Source organism: Alosa sapidissima, chromosome 16, assembly GCF_018492685.1.
Source record: "Alosa sapidissima isolate fAloSap1 chromosome 16, fAloSap1.pri, whole genome shotgun sequence".
NCBI classification, from domain to species: domain Eukaryota; kingdom Metazoa; phylum Chordata; class Actinopteri; order Clupeiformes; family Clupeidae; genus Alosa; species Alosa sapidissima.
In genome coordinates, this window is record NC_055972.1 from 9203434 (window position 1) to 9224911 (window position 21478).

At 40.2% G+C, this 21478-nt stretch overlaps 4 protein-coding genes across 4 annotated transcripts; 3 read left to right on the forward strand and 1 right to left on the reverse strand.

Annotated features, from left to right (window-relative positions):
• The first annotated feature begins 213 nt into the window (after window positions 1-213).
• comtd1 (catechol-O-methyltransferase domain containing 1) lies at window positions 214-4550 on the forward strand. The gene is made up of 7 exons (XM_042066568.1): window positions 214-410; window positions 630-748; window positions 1935-2040; window positions 2602-2720; window positions 3376-3430; window positions 3582-3715; window positions 4346-4550. The coding sequence occupies exons 1-7, from the start codon at window positions 359-361 to the stop codon at window positions 4502-4504; spliced, it is 744 nt and encodes a 247-aa protein (XP_041922502.1). The 5' UTR covers window positions 214-358; the 3' UTR covers window positions 4505-4550.
• A 2033-nt stretch (window positions 4551-6583) lies between these two features.
• On the forward strand, window positions 6584-9472 carry ifit8 (interferon-induced protein with tetratricopeptide repeats 8; the record flags this gene model as incomplete). The annotated part of the gene is made up of 2 exons (XM_042066180.1): window positions 6584-8011; window positions 8254-9472. Coding segments are annotated over 2 exons (1443 nt in total), but the record flags the coding sequence as incomplete, so codon positions are not given.
• A 367-nt stretch (window positions 9473-9839) lies between these two features.
• Window positions 9840-13772, forward strand: LOC121685383 (vimentin). The gene is made up of 3 exons (XM_042065879.1): window positions 9840-10973; window positions 11129-11253; window positions 11691-13772. The coding sequence occupies exons 1-3, from the start codon at window positions 9951-9953 to the stop codon at window positions 12961-12963; spliced, it is 2421 nt and encodes an 806-aa protein (XP_041921813.1). The 5' UTR covers window positions 9840-9950; the 3' UTR covers window positions 12964-13772.
• Window positions 13773-13850: 78 nt separating this feature from the next.
• Window positions 13851-19421, reverse strand: vdac2 (voltage-dependent anion channel 2). The gene is made up of 9 exons (XM_042065880.1): window positions 19265-19421; window positions 17824-17895; window positions 17674-17723; window positions 17189-17341; window positions 17055-17107; window positions 15974-16201; window positions 15678-15828; window positions 15311-15368; window positions 13851-14874 (listed from the first exon to the last, which is right to left on the reverse strand). Exons 2-9 carry the CDS (start codon window positions 17888-17890, stop codon window positions 14783-14785), a joined length of 852 nt encoding a protein of 283 aa, XP_041921814.1. The 5' UTR covers window positions 17891-17895; window positions 19265-19421; the 3' UTR covers window positions 13851-14782.
• Window positions 19422-21478: the final 2057 nt, after the last annotated feature.

Consider the following 21478-nt stretch of genomic DNA (forward strand, 5'->3'; position numbering starts at 1 on the left):
GTAATATATAGCAGACAGCTCTCTGCACACTTTTCAGATGACACACGTTTCAAGCAAATGAAACAGAAATATCATATGACTAAACTGATGTTTAGTTAAGTACTAGCAGTTGACTATTTTCAACTGTGTCAGAATCACAGAAGCCCACCCAAAGTAAATACTGTATGAATCAGTAACACCCCAACCGCACCCGACCCCAACACATGCAGGTAGCTCACATTCAAACACAAACACACACACACACATACATACTCAGTTGTGGTGAAAGCATAGGGGTCACTGGAATCTCTGCTACAGATATAAATAGTAGGCTAAACCTGTATGCGACACAAAACTGAGCACATTTTGAAACTCAACCATGCCACTCACCAGAACTCTCCCGAGCTGCTGTGTTTTCCTTTTACTGTTAGGTAAGTGGCTTGTGACCCAGGACTAAGGATTACTTAAAGTGATTGTAAGATACGTTACTTTATAAGATGTTATCCTCTGTTCAACATTATTGGAGTCAGCCCTTTTTCAAATGTTGTAGAGTAAACCAATAAACAACAAGTTCATTTACAGATGGCATTCTTGTAAAACCCAGGGCTGGTTGGCATTATATGGTTACATTTATAACACTCTGATTGCAGTGATGAGCAAATCTGCACTGATTGGCAAAAGCCACAGCAAAGGCAAAAATCACCCGGTGCTTCAGTACGTTCTGAACAACTCAGTGAGAGAAAACCAGGTGATGGAGAAGCTACGACTGGTAAGTTCTGTTAATAAGCACCAGTTATGCTGCTCTTATTATTATTATTCTGTTAATAAGCACCAGTTTGCTGCTCTTATTTCTTCATTGTACGTGCCTTCTTATTTACTTTTTATATTGTTTACTTGAATGTTATGTTTTGTCTGTGGACCTAATTGGTAAAATATGTCTTGTCTCCACTGTGGGATAGTGGGAAACGTAATTTCGATCTCTTTGTATGTCTTGACATGTGAAAAAATTGACAATAAAGCAGACTTTATGGCAAACAGCATGTAAACACTTGCTTGGATGTTCTGGATATTCTGGATATGTGTTGATTGGTAATTGCTGGTTTTAAATGTGTTGATAAAGTAAACTGAGTGGTACTTTACAGTTTTTCCAATTGCTAACACACTAAAATGACATGCATAGCACAATTATTTAAATTGACACACAGAGAGCAAAACTTCTTCTCAAGTCTCCAAAAGGCTAAACACATTTCCTGACATAAAGTCACATGTTTGCCATTTCAAAACACTGCCATTCAAAATGACACTACATGAGCTAATCGACCTATATACGTATGTTGCACAGACTTGTTTGGTGGAAAAAAAATGTTTCAACAGCATGTATGTGCATTTGCAAATATGTCTGTGCATGTGAACAATCTACTGCATATCTTAATCAGATGCATTTTGCTGTTTGATCACTAGATGGCAGCATGTGGTTATAAGATTCAGAAAGTAAAGAAAGTCCTATGGATGATTGTCTTCCTCTTTGTGTGAAGGAGTATTGTATTATATATTCTAATAATGACAACACTCATTAACCTTTACTACACAGTCATTTTGAGAACAGAACTGACTTACAAAAGCTTGCACTCTTCTTGGAAAGAATTTAAATGTCCAAAATAAACCATAGGCGCATGGACTATTTAAGTCTACCATGTGGACCTTCTCTTTTTAGGAGTATTATGTCATCCAAACACTTAACTACATGTTTCCTCATCAAACTGTTATTCTTAGAATGTCATCCCATCTCACATGTGGAACCAGTCGGACACCATTCCATCTTACTGTATCTGCATTTTGTCTTTTCTTTTTTTTTGATGATGATTGCCTACAGTAAAACACTAGGTTCACATGTCACAATGTTTTGACATATTCTAATACAATAACATTATCTCCATCTCCACCTGTTTCTAAAGAAAACCATGGAGGATTCATTGAACATCATGATGGTTCCCCCGGAACAAGCGCAATTCATGGCAAACCTTGTGAGACTTATCAAAGCTAATAAAACTATTGAAATAGGTAAAAATACACCTTTTACACTTTGACATGCAATAGAACAGAATTAAAATTATGGCAAAATGGAAGAAAGGAAGGAATCTAAGGATGCCAGAAGATGCCATCAGTTTACATTAATTTTAGAGCCCCACTTTCTCAAGATCTCAATTTATTTATGACATTATCTCGAGATGTTCTCTTGAGATAATGACAAAACCAATTCAAAATCTCTACAAAATGATAAGACAGCCAGTAAGCTGCTTTAGCAGACATCATTTATGCTACAGAACAATTAGCTTAGATACAGCCTATAAGCAGTCAGGTCACTTGACAGTTGCTTTTTTATTGAGATCTTGAATTCATTACAAAATTTTCACAGTAATACAATTGTTTTCTTTGAGATCTTCGGTTATTTATGTGGTTATCTCGAAATGACAAAGTTTCATTATCTCAAGATAATGAAAACATTTTAAATAAATGTAAATCAAGGGTTTCTATACTATAGAGTAATTTTGGTTAAAGTAAAAAACCTTCCAGGGATTATAATGAATAAGCTGAAATACATGTAATTGATTCTTGTCCTAGGTATGTATACTGGATACAATACCCTGAGTATGGCGTTGGCCGTTCCAGAGGATGGCAAGGTGGTAGCCTGCGAAATTCAACAGAAATATGTTGACATAGGCAAAACTTTCTTCAAAGAGGTATGGCTTTCTTAACTTATACTTCTCACTCCTTTGATACTTTTCAATCATTTGTATACATTTTCCTTCTATATGGCGAGATAGAGAATATAAAGTGTCTCACTAATGTAAGTGTTACTGCACCATTTTCTCTTGGTATTCTCTTGGTATTTATTTGCCAACTAGTTCCTCAGTTTCAAGAAATGCACTTACACACGTAATTCTGTCGCTGTGTAATGCAACAGCAGGAGATACGATATGCTGAGGATCCATTAAAAGTGTGTGGGTGACGCATGCAGGGGCCAAGCAGGCAGATATGTCAGTCAGCCTGTACGCAGAGATGCTGAGATACATGAGCAAGGGTCCAGGAGAGTGTGAAGTGCAAAAGTCTGGCTCCATCCCTGCAGTGTCAAGCGAGCGAGCGAGCGAGCGAGCTGCAGTGTAGTCCAGTCCTCAGTCTCCAGGGCCCCAGTGGGTAGAAATATGACTGCGCTCTCTGGGAAACATAATGCAATTCATCACAGAGACAAGGTGTGCTCTGCACCAGTTTCACACAGAGCACTAAAGAAGGCAATGGAGAGGGAGTAAAGCCTAATGAGTTTGGAGAAAAAGTCTAATCACCACCACCACCACCACCTCTCTCTCTCTCTCTCTCTCTCTCTCTCTCTCTCTCTAGGCTGGGGTTGAGGATAAAATAGATATCCGTCTACAACCTGCTTTACAAACCCTTGGTAAATATACTCAGTGTAAATGAAAATGCACAACAATTAATTAAAACAGAAATTGACCATACATTTGCAGAAGTAAAGTACAAATACTTCATAATAATAATCAACCTCATAATAAGCATTTAATGCTGATGAAGTGTCCCAAATTCCACAGAGGAACTCCTAGATGCTGGTGAAGCAGAGACCTTTGACTTTATTTTCATCGATGCAGACAAGATGAATTATGAGAATTACTATGAGAAGTCCCTGCGTCTTGTGAGGACAGGAGGCATTATAGCCATTGATAATGTGAGTATGAAAAACCATGTATGTGTAATTTGGGTCAGGGATATTCAAGACAGATTTGGAGAGGCTGTTGAGAATTAATATATTATTCCATGTTTTGTTCCCTGGCCTATAGTAATATATTATATTGAAATATGAGAATGTGGCATCATATTAGTTATCTCAAGTCAAGTCAAGTCAAGTGGGTTTTATTGTCATTTCAACATATACACGTATATACTGGTAGTGAGACGAAACAGCGTTTTACCATGGATCAAGTGGTGTTACATTTAAAATATATAAAAACAACATTTGAGACAGGTTACATTTAGTGCATACACATTATAGATATACATAAAGTGCAGTTACTACTTAGAGTAGAGCATTTAAAACACAGACAAGGGACAGGACAGACAACAGACAACAAAAAGACAGGGCATAAGTAGACTTGTAACAGAGCAGCGATTGTAATAAGTTAAGTTCACAGTGTGGTGGAGGTAGAGTATATAGAATTTAGCAGCAGAGAAAAGTGCAGGAGTGCATTTCAGTTTAACTTTAACATTATTATAAAGTTAACAGTTTAACTTTAACCCATATTATATACCATAACACTCTACTAGTAGTAAACACAGTCACAGCTGATTTCTCTCCCAGGTCCTTTGGAGTGGGAAGGTCATTGCCCCAGAAGAGGATGATATCACCTCCCAAACTCTTGATAAACTAAACAAGAAATTGCATGCTGACAACAGGATTGACCTGAGCATGCTTACTATTGGAGATGGATTGACCCTTGCCTTTAAACGAAACTTGTAAAAAGTATAATTAGGAAATAAAACCATATAAAATGCAGTAAACATCAGGGTGTGGTGGGTGTGCTCCCAATTCATTTCCCAATCCCACCCTCTCTCTCTCTCTCTCTCGTGCATGTGCGTGTGTGCGTGTGCGTGTGCGTGTGTGTGCGTGTGTGTGCGTGCGTGCGTGTGTGCGTGTGTGTGCGTGTGCGTGTGAGAGACAGAGAGAGAGAGCATTTTCAGTTATGGAAAATAGTGACATACGGAAGAATTGAATTCAAGGCTGTCTACTAAGGTGTGGCTGTCTCTGTGGTTTCAATTCTTCCGTATGTTACTATTTTCCATAACTGAAAATGAAACTCCTGATCTCTTGATACTTAATGCTTGCCAGTACCACTATTTCAAGGTAGTTTCACAAGATCAAAAGCCTCTTATGCTAGCAATACAGCTGTGCATTCTGTGATTTTTACTGACAAATTCCACTGACAAACATGAGGTAAGTGAAATAAATAGCTTAATGCCATTTACTAAATATATCAACAAATAAAGACCTGAGGAATGCATGCATCATCTGCACTAATCAATCAAGTCTTTTTCAGGCTGAAAATGTCATTGTTGTAAATATAGATATGCTGGTTGACAACCAAGCACATAATAAAACAGTCCTAAATTGTAAATAAACTGTTTTTATGATCGTTAGCGGAATTTTTAAATATTTAAATATTTTTAGTATTTTTTTCAGGATTATTGAAGGATCATTGAAAAGATTAATTATTCTTTATCCTATTTCTTGATCAGTTGTTCTCATTAATAAGCACAGCAGTAAAATAGCACAGTACTATGATATATATAATTTCTGTCAGATTTGACCTGAATTGTATGTTGCAAGAAGTAAAACTTATTTATATCTCGATGGCATCTAAAAACACTGTTAGTCATCAGATCAACCTCCCCCATGACATAGCATTTCAACAAACTGTGTGTCACTAGAAGTCAAGTCACTGTTAAAAACAAACCCATAACATTCACAGTACCTTGCTATGCCCAGGGATGGGCGAAAATACATCAAAATATATTTGAAAATAAAATATCAAATACCCTAATTTTAAGTGTATCAAAATAAACTACAAAATACAGTAGCCACACTATATAAAATAAAATGCTATTTCGTATTTTCAAAATACTAAAAATACTCTTTAAAGGGAGCATGAAGTCACTTTGCAAACCTTCCATATCTGTCTAATCTAGTCCTCCATCAGTACACTGACTGTTGATTTAGTGGACAATGTTTGAGAGCAACAGCTTGTCTCTGCCTACGAGACATGCCATAAATCTGCAAACAGTCAATAGCTCAACTATGCTGACCTGCCTGTTACATCTCATAGAGAGACACAGAGTGTGGTCTTAAAGAAACTCAATTCAGTTCTATTACCTTCGGATATCAAAGGGAACGTGCCAGAACCACAATAATCAGGAACTTTACCCTGCAACATTGCTCAGAAAGGTGCCTTAGAGGACACATGCACATTACAGCCAATGTTGTTCCAAAGTTCTACCAAGAACAAGCAAACTTATAGGTGTGGGTGAGCAAGTAACCAGAGTGGGTTGGTGTGAGATATGGAGTGTATTGTGTCAAGAGTGTAGGTTTGCATATGTACCACAGGGTCATGTCCATACCAATATTTTGGGATGACACAATTGTTCCTACCAATATTTTAGCGAATTCATTCATATTATTTTTGTTGTGTTCATTCAAACGTGTCCTCATAAAGTGTACGTCTCCAGGAAAACCAGTTTATGTCCCTACCATGGCTGAGACCGAACCTACGCTCTTGTGTGAATACAGTATCAATATTCTGATCACAATAAGTCTGGGCAAATTACTTAAGTCAGCACCAGTCAGAGGCTACGTTCATTGTTTTGCATTTTTATGATGTCATCACATCACCAAAAGTGGTTTGGTCTTACCAAAGATATTTGCCTGTATTTTTAAACTACAAAAATATACACCTATAAAATATTGATATAAAATATGCAGCCTTTTTCTTCAACCCAATAAAATAATTTCAAAATACTATTTTGCATTTGAAATACGTATTAAATACTGCCCATCCATGGCTATGCCAATTTGCACAAAATAATTTTACCATTTTTAACATATTTATTTTGTGTGTACAGTGCACCAGACAGTGAGATTCTGCTTGAAAATGAACTAAGGAAGCTGGAGTGTTACCACACCTGGGACCTAAAGAGAGAAGACACAGATCTCAACTTCCTGGAGGTCAAGTTTAGTGAGAATATCCTCATCAAACAAGAATATATCGGTAATTTTCAACAAAATGGACTTCACTTTTTGGCCTACATCAAATTCTTGCAGGGTTACAATGCCAAGTCCCTTGAATACCTTGAACTAGCACTGCAGAAAAATACTGGCGTTGCTAAAAAATGTGCTGTGACCTATGCAAGCTTGGCCTGGGTGTATCACCATATGGGAGATGCTGCAGCAGCCAAGTCCTACATACAGAAAGTAAGGGAGACTTACAACACCATCCCTGGGAACTCGCCAGAAGCTCTGCACCGGGAGGTGCTCAGTGAAAAGGCCTGGGCTCTCATGCACTTCTCCAAAAAGCCACACTACTACACCCAATCCAAAGAGCTCTTCCAAGAGGCCCTGCTAAAAGAACCAGACGACCAGGAGTGGAACACAGGGTATGCCTTTGCCCTATTCCACCTCGAGGGTCTGGAGACCACAAAAGAAAAAAGGCTCCCTGTGGAAGTCTCCCCTGCTGTACAGCAGCTCAAAAAAGCCCTGATCCATGACCCAGGCAATCCGATGCTTCATGTTTATCTGGGCCTGAAGTGCTATAAGAATGGACGGAACGTTGAGGCTTGGGAGCACATAAACAAATCCATCGGCATGGCACCGGACAACCTGACTGTTGTTCTACGGGTGGCCAAGTTCATGAAGAAAGTGCAGTCTTATGACATGGCACTGCACATACTGCTAAGGATGCTGAAGAGGGCGCCAAACTCCTCTCGCTTGCACCATGAAATTGGCAACAATTACCGCTGGCAAGCAATAAGAATGGGACAACCTCACGACCCCAAAAACATTGGGAGGTGCATTTTCCATTTTGAGGAGGGGGCTCGTCTCAATCCATCTTACATATACCCTCAGGTGGAGTTGGCAAAGAGGTATGCGGAAGTGAACAACGCTGAGGAAGCAGAAAAAAAATTCCAGAAACTGTTTGCCCTTCCTGATCTTCAGCCTAAAGACCTTCAGGCCTGCCACCGCATGTATGGCGACTTTCATTTGCATCACCTTGGTGCAGTAGCCACTGCTGTTAAGCACTACAAGCTCGGAATGAGGCTACAGAAAATCTCAACAGAATGGTACCAGTGTCGCTCCCGCCTTTTCAAAGTCATGCATTCTGATCACAAAGGCATTTTTAATATTCTTGAATTCCTAGATTCATTCAGGATGGCAGAGCAAGATCATACGGATCCAGCGGGCCATGATTCTGATGAGGTTGTGTCCTGTAAATGAATACCATATTTCATCAGTCATCATAAAGCAATGAGATGAAGAAATGTATTATTTCTTCATGTATATATCGAACAAATATTTTTCCTGCTATTTAATTTGCAATATTGTTATGGTTAACCTAGGGCAGACAAATGAATGGTCTAATAAAATACAGATCTACACAAGTTGCGATATGTAAACTGGACTTAAATGTCAGTATAAAAATGTATATGTTGTGTGTACAGTGCACCAGACAGTGAGATTCTGCTTGAAAATGAACTAAGGAAGCTGGAGTGTTACCACACCTGGGACCTAAAGAGAGAAGACACAGATCTCAACTTCCTGGAGGTCAAGTTTAGTGAGAATATCCTCATCAAACAAGAATATATCGGTAATTTTCAACAAAATGGACTTCACTTTTTGGCCTACATCAAATTCTTGCAGGGTTACAATGCCAAGTCCCTTGAATACCTTGAACTAGCACTGCAGAAAAATACTGGCGTTGCTAAAAAATGTGCTGTGATATTTCATCATATTTCATCAGTCATCATAAAGCAATGAGATGAAGAAATGTATTATTTCTTCATGTATATATCGAACAAATATTTTTCCTGCTATTTAATTTGCAATATTGTTATGGTTAACCTAGGGCAGACAAATGAATGGTCTAATAAAATACAGATCTACACAAGTTGCGATATGTAAACTGGACTTAAATGTCAGTATAAAAATGTCATCATTTGTCATTTATCATTATCATTTGTCATTTATCATTTCAGTGTTTTTTTCTTTTCAATTTTCTTTTATTTATTTTTTTATTATAAGAAATTGCTTTAGACATGGCGCATTGGTCATAAATCAACAATTTTTACCATTTGGGGCAATTATTTTAGACTTTTTGAATACAGAAAGTGTAGGTTCTGCTCAAGGTTTCTTCCAAAAGGAGCACTTTCTTGGCACCATCACCTTGTGCTTGCTGTCAGTGGTTCAGGGCAGGCTTTCGGCTCCTCTAAAGTGTAGGCCTATACAAGTGTATGTAAATGAATGAAACTGAACTGAATTGAAACAGATGTGATGCCACTAAGGCCACAATTGCATTTTGATTGTGTGAGAGCGCATTGCAGAACGTAAAAAAAACTATAATGGCCTTTATGACAACCACTATCACTTATCCCTATATCAGTAGGCTATGACTTGATGTGCACTTAACATCTGAAAACAGCAACTGGAAAACTGCACATGTGTCTCATACATTGTATGTCACAGCAGAACTTTAAGTAGCCTACAGTATGTTAGCAGTTGGATAGGACCTCTTATATGTGACTACAAACATAAAGATATTTTCAGTAATTACCAGATAGTAATAGGCTAAGACATTTTAGTTAGGCCTATATGTTGATTGGCCTTTGCATTTTTATCTGACCAAAAAAATCACACTGTTGTATAATGATGCAAGTATATGAATTCTGCACTGTTGTATCATACAATAAAAATGACCAACTGTTCTCTGCCATACTCCTATTTCATTGCTTTCTAACATGCATAGGCTACATTTTGACTGCAGCCATTAGTCTGTAAAGTGTTAAGTGTTTTTTTTTAAGTCAAAGGGCTGATTCCACTGAAGCCTCCCATGTGTACTCCCAAAACACCCTATAAATATAAATTAAGCTACTATTACTGCAAGATATTATGAGCTAATACTAACCTACAACGCTCTTGATAGCCTATGTACATTCAGCATCCAGTGAAGATCTGACCCACCCACTCCCTCTCCAAGGGGATTTGTGAGTATATACTGGTTAGAGTGGTTTAGCTGAGTCTGTGCATTTAAGCACTATGGACAGTTCCACCGCGCAAGCTAAGCACTCGCCGGTGAATATAAAGCGATCGCTCACCCCTGCAGCATCGTAGGCTATAGCTACATGCACCAATCAGCTGCAGGATGGAACGTCTGCTGTATTCGCCAAATAGACGAGCCGATGTTGTGGAACATCGATATCATTCCACGCGTCCTTCATCACCTTCAGTGCTGCTGATTCCCAGTGTTGGCGCCAAGTCAGTCGAGTTGCTGCACAGAAGCAATGGGACACTCACAGCAGGACTCGAATTCAGACCAGCACTGAAATCAACCCGTTCCTTCGATGAAACCAATCCGTTCTCCGGCATTATACCTCAGAAAATGAATGAAAAAGAAGTGCTACGCGGCCTAAACAACCGGTTCTCGGGATTTATTGACAAGGTTCGTCATTTGGAAGGTCAAAATAAAGAACTAGAGCGAGAAATAGAAGGAATAAAACAACAGACACAAAGCTCTGCATCAATTTCCAAACAGTATGAGCCAGAGCTGAAAGAACTGAGAAAGCTGGTAAATGAAATAAGCCTTCAGAAACGTCAGGTTGAACTGGACTACTATCATTTGGAGGACGAATTCCATTCCATACAACTTAAATATGAGCAAGAAGCTCGCACCAGGTCGGACGTTGAGAATACAATTACAGTGGTGAAGAAATATATCAGTGATGCTAATGTTGTTAAAAAGGGACTAGACAAAAAAGCACAATGCCTTCAGGACGAAATCAAGTTTCTGAAGAAAAACCATAAAGAGGAAGTGGCAGAGATGATGGCCCAAATCAAAGAAGCCCAGGTTAGACCTGAATCTGTTGACTTTGGGAAAGGTGACATTACCTCAGCCCTAAGAGACATCCGTATTCAACTGGAAGGTCACACTATGTCCAACATTCGCGATACCGAGGCAGGTTTCCGTGCACATGCAGCAAAGTTAACCAAAGCTGCCGAGGTCAGTAGAGAGGCTCTCATGACAACAAGGCAGGAGATCAGCGAACACAGACGCAGGCTGCAGTCCAAAAGCATCGAGCTGGACTCTGCTATGGGGATGAGACAGGCTCTGGAAAAACAACTCAATGATCTCGAGGAACAGCACAAGGATGAAATGAACCACTATCAGGTAGGCCAACTATTTTGAATGAATGTGTAGCCTACCCGTTTTAACCTGTATGTGAAAACACATGCCTTGATGCTTGTAAGATCTAGGCTATAAGAAATTCATGTCAGCACTTAATATTGCATAATCAATTAAAGGGGTCTGCCCTTTGCCTGCAGAGCACCATAAGACAGTTGGAGCATGAGCTTCACAACTCCAAACACAATATGGCTGGACATCTTCAGGAATATCAGGACCTGCTTAATGTGAAAATGGCTTTGGATGCAGAGATCTTTTCTTACAGGTGAGGAATTCTAGGAGTTGCTGCTAATGCTGACAGACTAAAAAAGAAGTGGGCCAGACATCTCCTGAGGAATTAGACATCTGACATACTTTAATGCAACCCAAATATATCTTACATGCCTTGAATACAGAGACACCCTTGACTCTGATAAGCTGAATCTAGTGCTCTGTATCTGAACTGTAACTTGATGCGTAAGTAAACCATATTACTTATTTAATTGAATAATTCAACCACTGATGCCTAAATAAAATCAGTAAATTAATGTAAACAATCCAAGACACAGTTTATATTTTTCAGTATGGTGCATTGAAAAAGACTAGATAGGGACAGTCTTAACTGTACGCAACTTTATGTGAATTCAGACAGAAATGATTCATAACATCTGACTGATTTCAGTCATGGTATAATTGAAAATGCTGCTTGTTTGTTTTCATCAGGAAACTCCTGGAGGGAGAAGAATGTCGCTATTCCATTGTCACAAACTCCAACATATCGGTTCCATACATATACAGGCAGTCTCCGGTCTACACACTGCCATGTACTACAAGGCATGGGGGAAGCACCCGAAGAGCAGAGCCTCAGTATAAATTTGTGGAGGAAATAATTACGGAAACAACAAGGGAGGATGTGGAAATTGATGAGACAGAGTCTGAAGAAACTGTTGATGAGGGGGACAAAGTGGAGAAACTGAGTAGTGAGGAGGAAGAGGCAGATGCAAGAGCACAGTCTGGAGAGGCTGAGGAGGCCCAGAAGCAGCCTTTAGAGGAGGCACCGGATTCTGCAAGCAAACAGAATGGCATCTGTCCTGAAGAGAACACGAACACCGAGCCTGATGAAACCGATGAGACCAAACACGCTCAGTCTGAAGAGACAGCCCATCAAATGGATGCAATGAAAGATAAGAGGGATACGGAGAAACCTGAAGCTACAGACTACAATGGTACCTCAAATGAAGGAGATGAGGCCTCCACACCAGAGGACCAAACGGGGGACAAATCTTCTCAGGAAACCAAAGATGCTCAGCAAGCCACTGCACTGACAGATAGGAAGAGTGATGACTGGAAAAAGCAGCGCGCCATAGCAAACGAGCAGAAGCCTGTCTGTGAAGGCGCCCGTGACAGTAGAGAAAAGTCTGCTGGGTCAGACAGCCATGCGTCATCAAATGCAGGGTCAGCACCAAAGTCATTGGGTGGTAATGCTGTAGATGTAAAAATGAAAGAAAGCGAAGTAAGCAGACCCAAAGTCCAGGGGACCTCCACAGCAAGCCCTGCTCCAACAGCAAACAATGGGGAAGAGAAGCTGAAAGCCTTCAGACAGGAAGCCAAAGCAGAGTCAGAGGTGGGTACTGATGTAAAGGCAGCGAAGGAAACCGCACAGCCAGGGGGGAGTGTCCCAACAGAAGGAAGAAAGCAATCTGTGGGCACACCCGAGACTGAGTCCACAGAAAAGTCCAGTGCAAAAAAGAGCCCAGAAACAGCTAAACAAGATTCCAGCCAAGGCAGTGACAATGGAAACACAACTGCACAGAGGGAAGGATCACCGAGAGCTCAACCAGTGAAACAAAGCTCCGAGGAGAAAGCAGACGAGGTGAGACCGCTGGAAAAGCCACACACAGGCGGAGTGGTCAATAAGGAACAGGGCGAAAACACAAACCCACAAGAGATGGCCAGTGAAGGCAAACACGGAAACACTGGAGAGAATCTGTCTTAAAAAAATTGACTCAAAAAGCGAAGGAACATAAAACACAGATGAACGATCAGACGGTAAAAATTGCTTTGCCATACTGCAGACGAAATGAAAAAATGTGACGGGGCTGAATTGAAAAGAATCCTGACAAAAAACTTTTAGAGACTGACATCAAGTTGTCTCGGAATATAAAGTGGACAAAGGTTAGACTGCATGATTGGTCTTGCACAAGCAAATCTGAAAGCAAATGTATGGCTACTTACCCATCAATGGGAGATTAAAACATGAATTTAGAACAATGCATGATAAAATACAACCTACAGAGGAAGAAATGTATCATGTACCGTTATCTATGCCATCCATTCCATGTGTAGGATTGGCTAGAATGCTTCAAGATAACAGATGTAATTTCAGCATAGTCCAGGTTGTGTAAGCAACTGTTGTAGACAGTACAGCTCATCAAACACAAGTGTTATGCATTTGAATACACTGAACCAAAAATATAGAACATTTTCTATCATTCAAAGCTATATTTGTGAACCAGATGATTTTGCTACCTGGCTGAGGTAGTAACTAAAATCACTCCCTGGCTGGAAGTCTCAAAGGTCACTCGGACCGTTTCTTCTTGGGGAAAGCACAATTACACATAATGCTCAGAGGAAAATTACTATATTTGATAAATGCTGTTCATGTCATAAACAAATACCAGCATTTAAGAGACCATTAAAAATAAACATTTTGTATACACCAGGCTTGGAGCATGTTTCTCCCAACTTGCTATAGCTTCATGTATGCAGAGAGGAGCAAAATAACAAGTATTTTTCTTAAACCCGTCTTGCCATTACAATAGCAGCTTCATAGTAAGATTTGGATGCACACCCTAGCATTTACAATCATTAATCAAAAGTCTGTTAGAGTTCAAAGACTTTATTGAAAATTGTACCATACACATGAGGACCCCTCCAAGGTTTTGTGTAAGCATGGTCTCAATGAGTCTGTGACATGATGTACACAGCAGATACGTTCATCATTAAACTTGAGCATCTAGAGAAACCCGTTTTGGCATCTTACTTGTGAACCTAACCAAGTCATCTGATGGATGCAAAAAAAGAAAATGGGGGGGGAAAAAAAAAGATAACGGAAGGCCAGTTAAACTGACATAAGGTTCCGATTTCCTTCTTGTAGACTTTCAGTTGAAGTCACCCCAGAAACTGCTCAGTTTAGGGGTAGACTTACAGCTCAGTTCACTTTTCCTTCAAAAATCCCAATGGCTTACAAGAAAACGTGGCAATGGAACAGGTTAAGCTTTGTCCTTGTGTACATGGAAAAAGGAAGAACTGCATTTAAATAAAAGGGTGAGCAAAGGTGTGAAGTAAATACATGAGTTGTTCAGACAGCTTGGGAAGACCAGCAGATAGAAATAATAAAATGTCATGTCCCTCCCCCAGTAACATGTTAACAAAAGCCTAATTCCTCCCACAGTAACATGTATATGACAAAATCAGAGGGATCAAAACAATTGAGCCGCAAATGTCCTCTTTGTGTAGTGGTGGATTCTGCATTTCATCGTCATGGCAGTGCTGGAAGAACAAGGGAAATTATGTCTCTAAACCCGCTCCAAGTATCTTCAAAACTAAAACAAGCAAAACACAGTACACCATGACTCAGAAGAAACAAAACCATCACACTTGGTTGCTGAGAATTATCATTTTTCCTCTTGTAGTGGTTTATGTAGTCTTTGAACCCATCCCTTCCAGAAATGCCCTGCTGGTTAAGGTGGAAACAGACTTAAGGCCAAACTGTTCTGATATTCCCTCTCCCAAAACATTACACTGGGGATGGTTTAGGCCTCCAACTCCAGGCCCAGGCCAAGCTTATGGCCCCCAGCATTGATGCTCTTCCCGTCTACAAGAGCCGCGAGGGTCAGCTTCACACCTAGAAGAACAAACAGTGATGTTATCGGTTTAGTTTTTTAATATATCAACAATTATATCATGACAAGATCTGCAGTTTCCTACTATCTAGTAAGACTGAAAAGCATGCACAAGTCACATTACATGGTACATATTAAAGTTACACTGTAGGTTAGCCTACTGCCTACAATTCTGTGATATATTTGCAAGGTAACGGCAAAGAGGCATTGCCAAAATGCATGAATGCCTAGAGGGGTAAAGGCTCTCGAGAGGTTGCTGCTAAAGAAAAGTGTAGATGTAATCATTTTACTGCCTTAATGTTTTTCTCCACTGTGTTAATTCATTTGATGTACAATGGTTTAAGCAAGTTACAAAAATGATAGCATTAAAGAAAATAAATTATTAATATCAGTTATATTATATCAATGAATATCAACTGTCATGTTACGTTCACATACCTGGTCTTAGTGTCTGGGTGTAGCCAACACCAACCAAGCTGGTATTGTTCACTTTAGCCTGTAAAGAACAACAGGCATCAGTATCTACACATACAGAACATAGAAATTACAGATAGAACATCCTAGTCTGCCAACAAAGCTTTGAACCCAACTCAAGATGCAGGCCATCTGTCAACAGCCTGGAGGCCAAATTGTGGCCAAAATTGCCTTCAGTCCAATGTGGCCAAATTACACTGAAATGGGTATCTACAATTAGAGTATAACACTCCCTGGCTCTGAGTTTTTCTCAGTGGCAAAAGACAAAAGGAGACTGTTGTTTAGGACCATAATCCAATCATCTTCATGCAGGAAAGCTGCGGTGACTCACACTAATGGCGGCATCCTTGTCCAGCTGGTACTTGGCTGCGATTCCAAAGCGTGTGCTGTTGCTGCCAGCGGTCCAGGCCAGATTGACAGCAGTTTCCAGCTTGGGGTTCACCTTCTGGTAAATGGAGCCGCCAAACTCTGAGCCGTCATTACTGGAAGAAATGGCCATAGAGTATCATTAGGTGTTTTTGTTAGTGGGCATGCCTACAATTAAAATGGTTAATATGGTACCACTAACAGAGGAACACATAACAGAAATCTACCAGCCTCTTAGTGTTTGGGAAATGAAGTACTCACACGTTTGTGTGCAGCTGGAAGTCGCCAGTCTTGTAACCAACAGCGAAGTTGTTCTGAGTCATCTTGGACTTGGCTGTGTCAAAGGACATTTGGTAGCCGGCCAGCCAGCCCTCATAGCCAACAACAGCGGCACCGTGAAGGGTTGGCCCAGCAAAGTCGAAGTCGACATCGCAGCCAAGGTTCACATATTCACGCTTGTAGGCCGTCTTGACTTTGCCGCTCTTCTTACTGCACATGAGGGAGAGGACAGGGCTGATTAACATGCAGCAGTGGCAGCCACACCATGTTAATGTGTGCTTACATGGCCATTACTCAGCCACCTGCACTGCAGCCTGCACAGCCTGCTTTTCAGCATTTACACACAAATAAAAGCAACCAACAGAAGGGCTTGTTAATGTTGCAATAAGTTAGGGACATTTCAGTTCTATATTTGGAAGAGGTATTAATATCAATTTAACAGTCTAAACTCAGTGTCAACATGAGATGTTATGAAAGGTCTACACTCTACAGGATTAGACAAGGTGATATAGAATGGCATTCTGTCAACGTATACATATCTTACAGGAAGAAAAGCCACCTATAGCATGACACTTCCACATGACCTTGAAGGACACCTAACCACCAAGCCATGGGCCTACTGCTATATGACACCACATTCAATAACAACCTGACAAACACTGAGCTATACAGCAGTGCAAAGACCACCAACGTGACCGTAATATGAGAAGCCCGTCTGCACCGACCCCCTCTCCCCCACCACACACACCCCCCAATGGGCATGCGCCACATGCGTGGAATGACTTGCAGCCCATGGAAACTTAATACAGTCCAACAGACTGCAATTGAGAGAACAGACAGCATGTGTGTTGTCTTCATAAATAAAATGCCTTCCCACGAGTGCAACTACATATTTGACTTGCAAAACAGGCCCTTGGTGGCAAAACAAGGTTAGGTGAACCATTGTTAGAACTTATTCAACTAAACTAGACATGGCATAGACCTTATATGTATAATCCAGCACAACCGGTCAAAAAAAGAACACAGCAAACTATTTGCCACTATGATCAATTATTTCACATACCCTGTGTTTGGAGAGAAGGTTGTGTCAAAAGTCAGCTTCAGACCTTTGGCAATCTAAAAGGAGAAATGGGTTAATCATATATCATGATAAATTGCATCCTGATACAGAGTTGGGGGGGCACTTCCGATGCACACCTGGTCTTCAACGGTGATCTCTGTTCCTAGTGTGTTGTCAGTGTTCCACTTCTCTGTGAAGGTCAAGCCATATTCAGACTTCTTGTATTTTGTCTCCAGGCTGCCAGCAACTTTGCCAGTGTCAGTGTTGGAGGAGCCTGCAGTTTTGAACTCCTACAATCAAACAATTGTGTGCAAACGATTACTTTCTCACAAAACACATATTTGTTAGCAACTCAACACATTTATGTGGACACTCAATAGAGAATGAAGACACAAATTCAACTTTTGTCAATTTATAGAAAGAACATAGACTGGTCAAATAATAATGGGCTCAAGAGGATGGTGTGAACCAGACAAGCTGATTGATTCAGCTGGTAGTACCATACAACAACAACAGGACAAGTAAGGACCAGAGGTCAGAGTCTGGCTCTATTAGTATTCACCCCTCCCGCTCAAGTCAAGCATGAGATGTGAATTATGATTAGTTACAGAGTTGTTCTTACCACGCCAGTAGCCGATTTTGTCTTGACATCAAGTTTCACCACACCAAAGCCTATTAAAGATTACAAAAAATGTTTGCCAAATTCCAAAACATTGTAATTCGATTATACAGGGAAAGTGGCGTTTTAGCCAAACATATGTGTGAACAGTACCATATCCTTTATTGAAGATGTCCTTGGCAGATTTGCCGAGGTCAGCGTATGTTGGAGGAACCGCCATTCTGCCTGTGAGCATGAATCAGACAAATTCAGTGTTCAGACACAATCAAACCCACACAAACCACAATGACTGTCCATTTCAGAGGGGTGGTATTGACATGTTCAATTGTTCCAGGCAAAGGTAATCAGCTTATCAGCCGATCTACAATAAGTACACTGACACTTAATGATTTGGAGCTGAATGAGCTTTGATAAGAGGCCCCATTGGGCTGCAGTTGTCTGACATGCTCAAGTCAGCTAATTGGAACTGACAGAGGTCCACGCCTACAGTGAGTCACACAGGGCGGCAAGTTGCCTTTAGGATAAAGGTCTGGCCAGCATGGCTAACGTTACTAATCTATTTCTCTGTGAACACAACATGTACACTCAAGAGTTGCATTAGACCTGTAACGGTTGAAAACCACTGAAAAAAAAAAACGAAATTGAAATTCGACTGGACTGCTTTCACTCACAGCCATTTCGTTAACAGAAGCAATAACGTCAACGTTTGCTTTTCATTTTAAACGGCTGATACATTCAGTAACTATCACGTTTGCGTTAAGGGAACATTACTGTATTTGTAGCGCAATAAGACAATACAGTATGTTGACACAAAGGGCATACATTCACGATGTGCAAGGTTAACATTATCATTAACACTAGGCTAGCTCATTGATACCAAATCCTCAGAACAATTAGTAATGATATGTGCAATAACCGCACAGTAATCGACGACAAACAAATTACATAACATTTACATCAGGTTACAACCATAGCTGAGGAAGTTAACATGCTAACCGGTGAACAGGCTCTGCTATAAACACCTTGGACACTCACCGGTGACTACAATAACTAACGTTAGCTGAAAGCAACCTAGGTACGTTAACGTACTGCCAACCTAAAATTACTTTTAAAAAAACAGCTAAACTTGTCCATTTGACTAACGTTAACGTTTATTTGTTTAGCAAATCCAAACTTGGTCACCTAGAAGCTAGCTGAGCTCAACGTAGCTGGCTAAGTTAGCTCAATTTGGATTCAACTAGTTTCTAGCAGCTAGAAGCTAGCTATTGGCTAACTGTAACTGCTTTTCACTGTCACCACACGTGTTGACATGGAGGACTGTCAAAAGAAAACTCGAAAAGTTTTCAAACTGCACAGACAGAGTACAATTCAGTCATACACAATGTGTACATTTACGGAACATAGGCCTTAATCAAAATGAGCTAACAAGCTAACTTACAGCACACTAAACTTGGCTATCGCTAAATAGCAAAAAGCCAAACGTGTTAGCCGGTTAGCTAAATGTTGCAGCATTGCATTGTTTTAGCTGTTGCGATTCCATTAATGCCAACTTAGCACTTAAGTAAGACACAGTCCCATGAAGAGTATTTCTTACCGGTATAAAGGTGAAGCTAGCGGTACAAAGTAACGAAGTTTGATGTGGATATTTCTAACGTTTTTACAACCGTTACCGCTTTGGTGAACTTCACCGGTTGGAGGGCGAACTGAAGGAGACTGTAATGTAATGGAAATCCAAACCTATCACATTCTAAATCCTAAGGACCCTTCTCAGTAGTTGTCAAGACTATGCCTGACTGTAAATATGTATGCTGTAAACATAAAACGCTTCCAAAACGTACACGACAGCTTAAGGCTCGCATATTATGTTGTAATATATTGCGTTATCACATTATATTATGCGTATTGCATGTATTATATTTGCATGTGGATTACATTTATTTTACAATGCTATGTACCGGTATTTAGGGAGACCATTCGATGCACCGGTATCTTTGCGATCCCCTATGCATCAGAATAGCCTGCAGTAGGCTACATTTTCCAAACCTTTCAGAGACAACCGTCTACTTGCACACTTCAAAAACTTAGTTTAAGTATATAGTGCAGATATTGGTATAATACTAACCATCGAAAGGTGTACTGACAGATATGTGGTTTGAGATTATAGCCAATCTCAGAGGGCCCTTTGTGTTGTCTGTCATTTTAATTTAGGCTTCTGGAGTGTTTATGTCTAGTCTGAAGCTTGCTTAAGCACTGGACCCTTGAATTTGGACTTTTTTCATTAAAAGGAAAAAAGATGCTCACAATTCCTTTAAATTTCACTTGATGTGGCCCATTTATTATTTCCCTTACGGTATCAAAAGAGTATATATACTTAGGCCTACCTATATTTAGGCTATGTTTAGGCCTGTTGCACCACACACCTCAATATGGCCCTGTTCTTGTCCAGTTGTGTCATAGAACAAAAAAAAGTGCTTTATAACTGCACTCTTAAAATGAATGTGTTGTCCCTATCTGGACACAGAGATGTGTTAAAAACAATGCAAGTTGTGTTGTTTTCAACACATTCGTTTTAAGAGTGTGATGTTGATCATTATTTTGGTGGTTTCAAATGATAGTATAGTATATATACTCTTTTGATCCTGTGAGGGAAATTTGGTCTCTGCATTTATCCCAATCCATGAATTAGTGAAACACACTCAGCACACAGTGAGGTGAAGCACACACTAATCCCGGCGCAGTGAGCTGCCTGCTACAACAGCGGCGCTCGGGGAGCAGTTGAGGGGTTAGGAGCCTTGCTCAAGGGCACTTCAGCCGTGCCTACTGGGCAGGGTTCGAACCGGCAACCCTCCGGTTACAAGTCCGAATCGCTAACCAGTAGGCCACGGCTGCCCCTTTCATGAGACACCATAGCCTACTCAGATAAGCTTCCACAAATAAACAAACTAAAAGTTTGTTTTACAGCACATTTGGTAGTAAAGGCTAGTCCATGTCCATGCTAGTACATGACCTAGTTTCACATGCCATGAAATCAATGGAATCATCATATTACATATTTGTAAAAAGGATGTGAAAACTAAACCACATTAGGCTATCGCATTTAGATGTGCAATGTCTAATAAAGAAGCATCAGTATAGTATACATGCTATGCCATCACTGCTCTCTTGTGAGCTTAGAGGGTCATGTGTCTACTTGTTGAAATGGGAAAATGGGATTGTGTATATGAGAGGCTCACACATTTTTTTTTTCTTTGCTTTTCGTGTATAGGAGAACCAGTAGTCTTCAACTTGGCTTAAAACATAGCCTACACCTGCAGGTGATGCTGTTTGATAGTGAACCCTGACAACATTTTTTGAATGGGTGGTACTGTTGAGATTTGAAACTAGGCAGTACACACTGAAATACTACGTTTTCAAAATCGCACAAGCTGGTTTGTGCAGTAGCCTATATCCCTTATTCACAAATGACCTCTGAAGATGCACTGTTAACTTTTTTTCCCCTAAAACCGTTTTATCTGTGAACTTGCATAGAGGGCTTTTCACTTACATTACAATGTAGAAAATAACTGCTCCATTCCAAATATTAATTCGATTAGTTGACTATAGATGTTTAATCTTATGCAGTGTTACCTTTGCTCTCTTTGATATTACTTCCTGTAGCTCACTAACCAACACTACAAAGCTCTAATAATTTCTATATGGTCCCAGTGAAAGCTGACCTCAGTTTGACTCAGGCTATATTTCACTATCATGATGAAATGTGATGCCAAGGCAAGGGAATGGAAAGGCCACTGGCATTCTGTACCGAGGT

Coding starts and splice junctions, on each gene's coding strand:
- vdac2 (XM_042065880.1), bottom strand. CDS start 17,890: ATGGCGGTTCCTCCAACATACGCTGACCTCGGCAAATCTGCCAAGGAC. Junction 17,342..17,673: donor CAAAATCGGCTACTGGCGTG/GTAAGAACAACT, acceptor GTTTGATTGTAG/GAGTTCAAAACTGCAGGCTC. Junction 14,875..15,310: donor CACCCAGACACTAAGACCAG/GTATGTGAACGT, acceptor TTGTTCTTCTAG/GTGTGAAGCTGACCCTCGCG.
- comtd1 (XM_042066568.1), top strand. CDS start 359: ATGCCACTCACCAGAACTCTCCCGAGCTGCTGTGTTTTCCTTTTACTG. Junction 2,041..2,601: donor TAATAAAACTATTGAAATAG/GTAAAAATACAC, acceptor TTCTTGTCCTAG/GTATGTATACTGGATACAAT. Junction 3,431..3,581: donor ACCTGCTTTACAAACCCTTG/GTAAATATACTC, acceptor CAAATTCCACAG/AGGAACTCCTAGATGCTGGT.
- LOC121685383 (XM_042065879.1), top strand. CDS start 9,951: ATGGAACGTCTGCTGTATTCGCCAAATAGACGAGCCGATGTTGTGGAA. Junction 10,974..11,128: donor ATGAAATGAACCACTATCAG/GTAGGCCAACTA, acceptor CTTTGCCTGCAG/AGCACCATAAGACAGTTGGA. Junction 11,254..11,690: donor GCAGAGATCTTTTCTTACAG/GTGAGGAATTCT, acceptor TGTTTTCATCAG/GAAACTCCTGGAGGGAGAAG.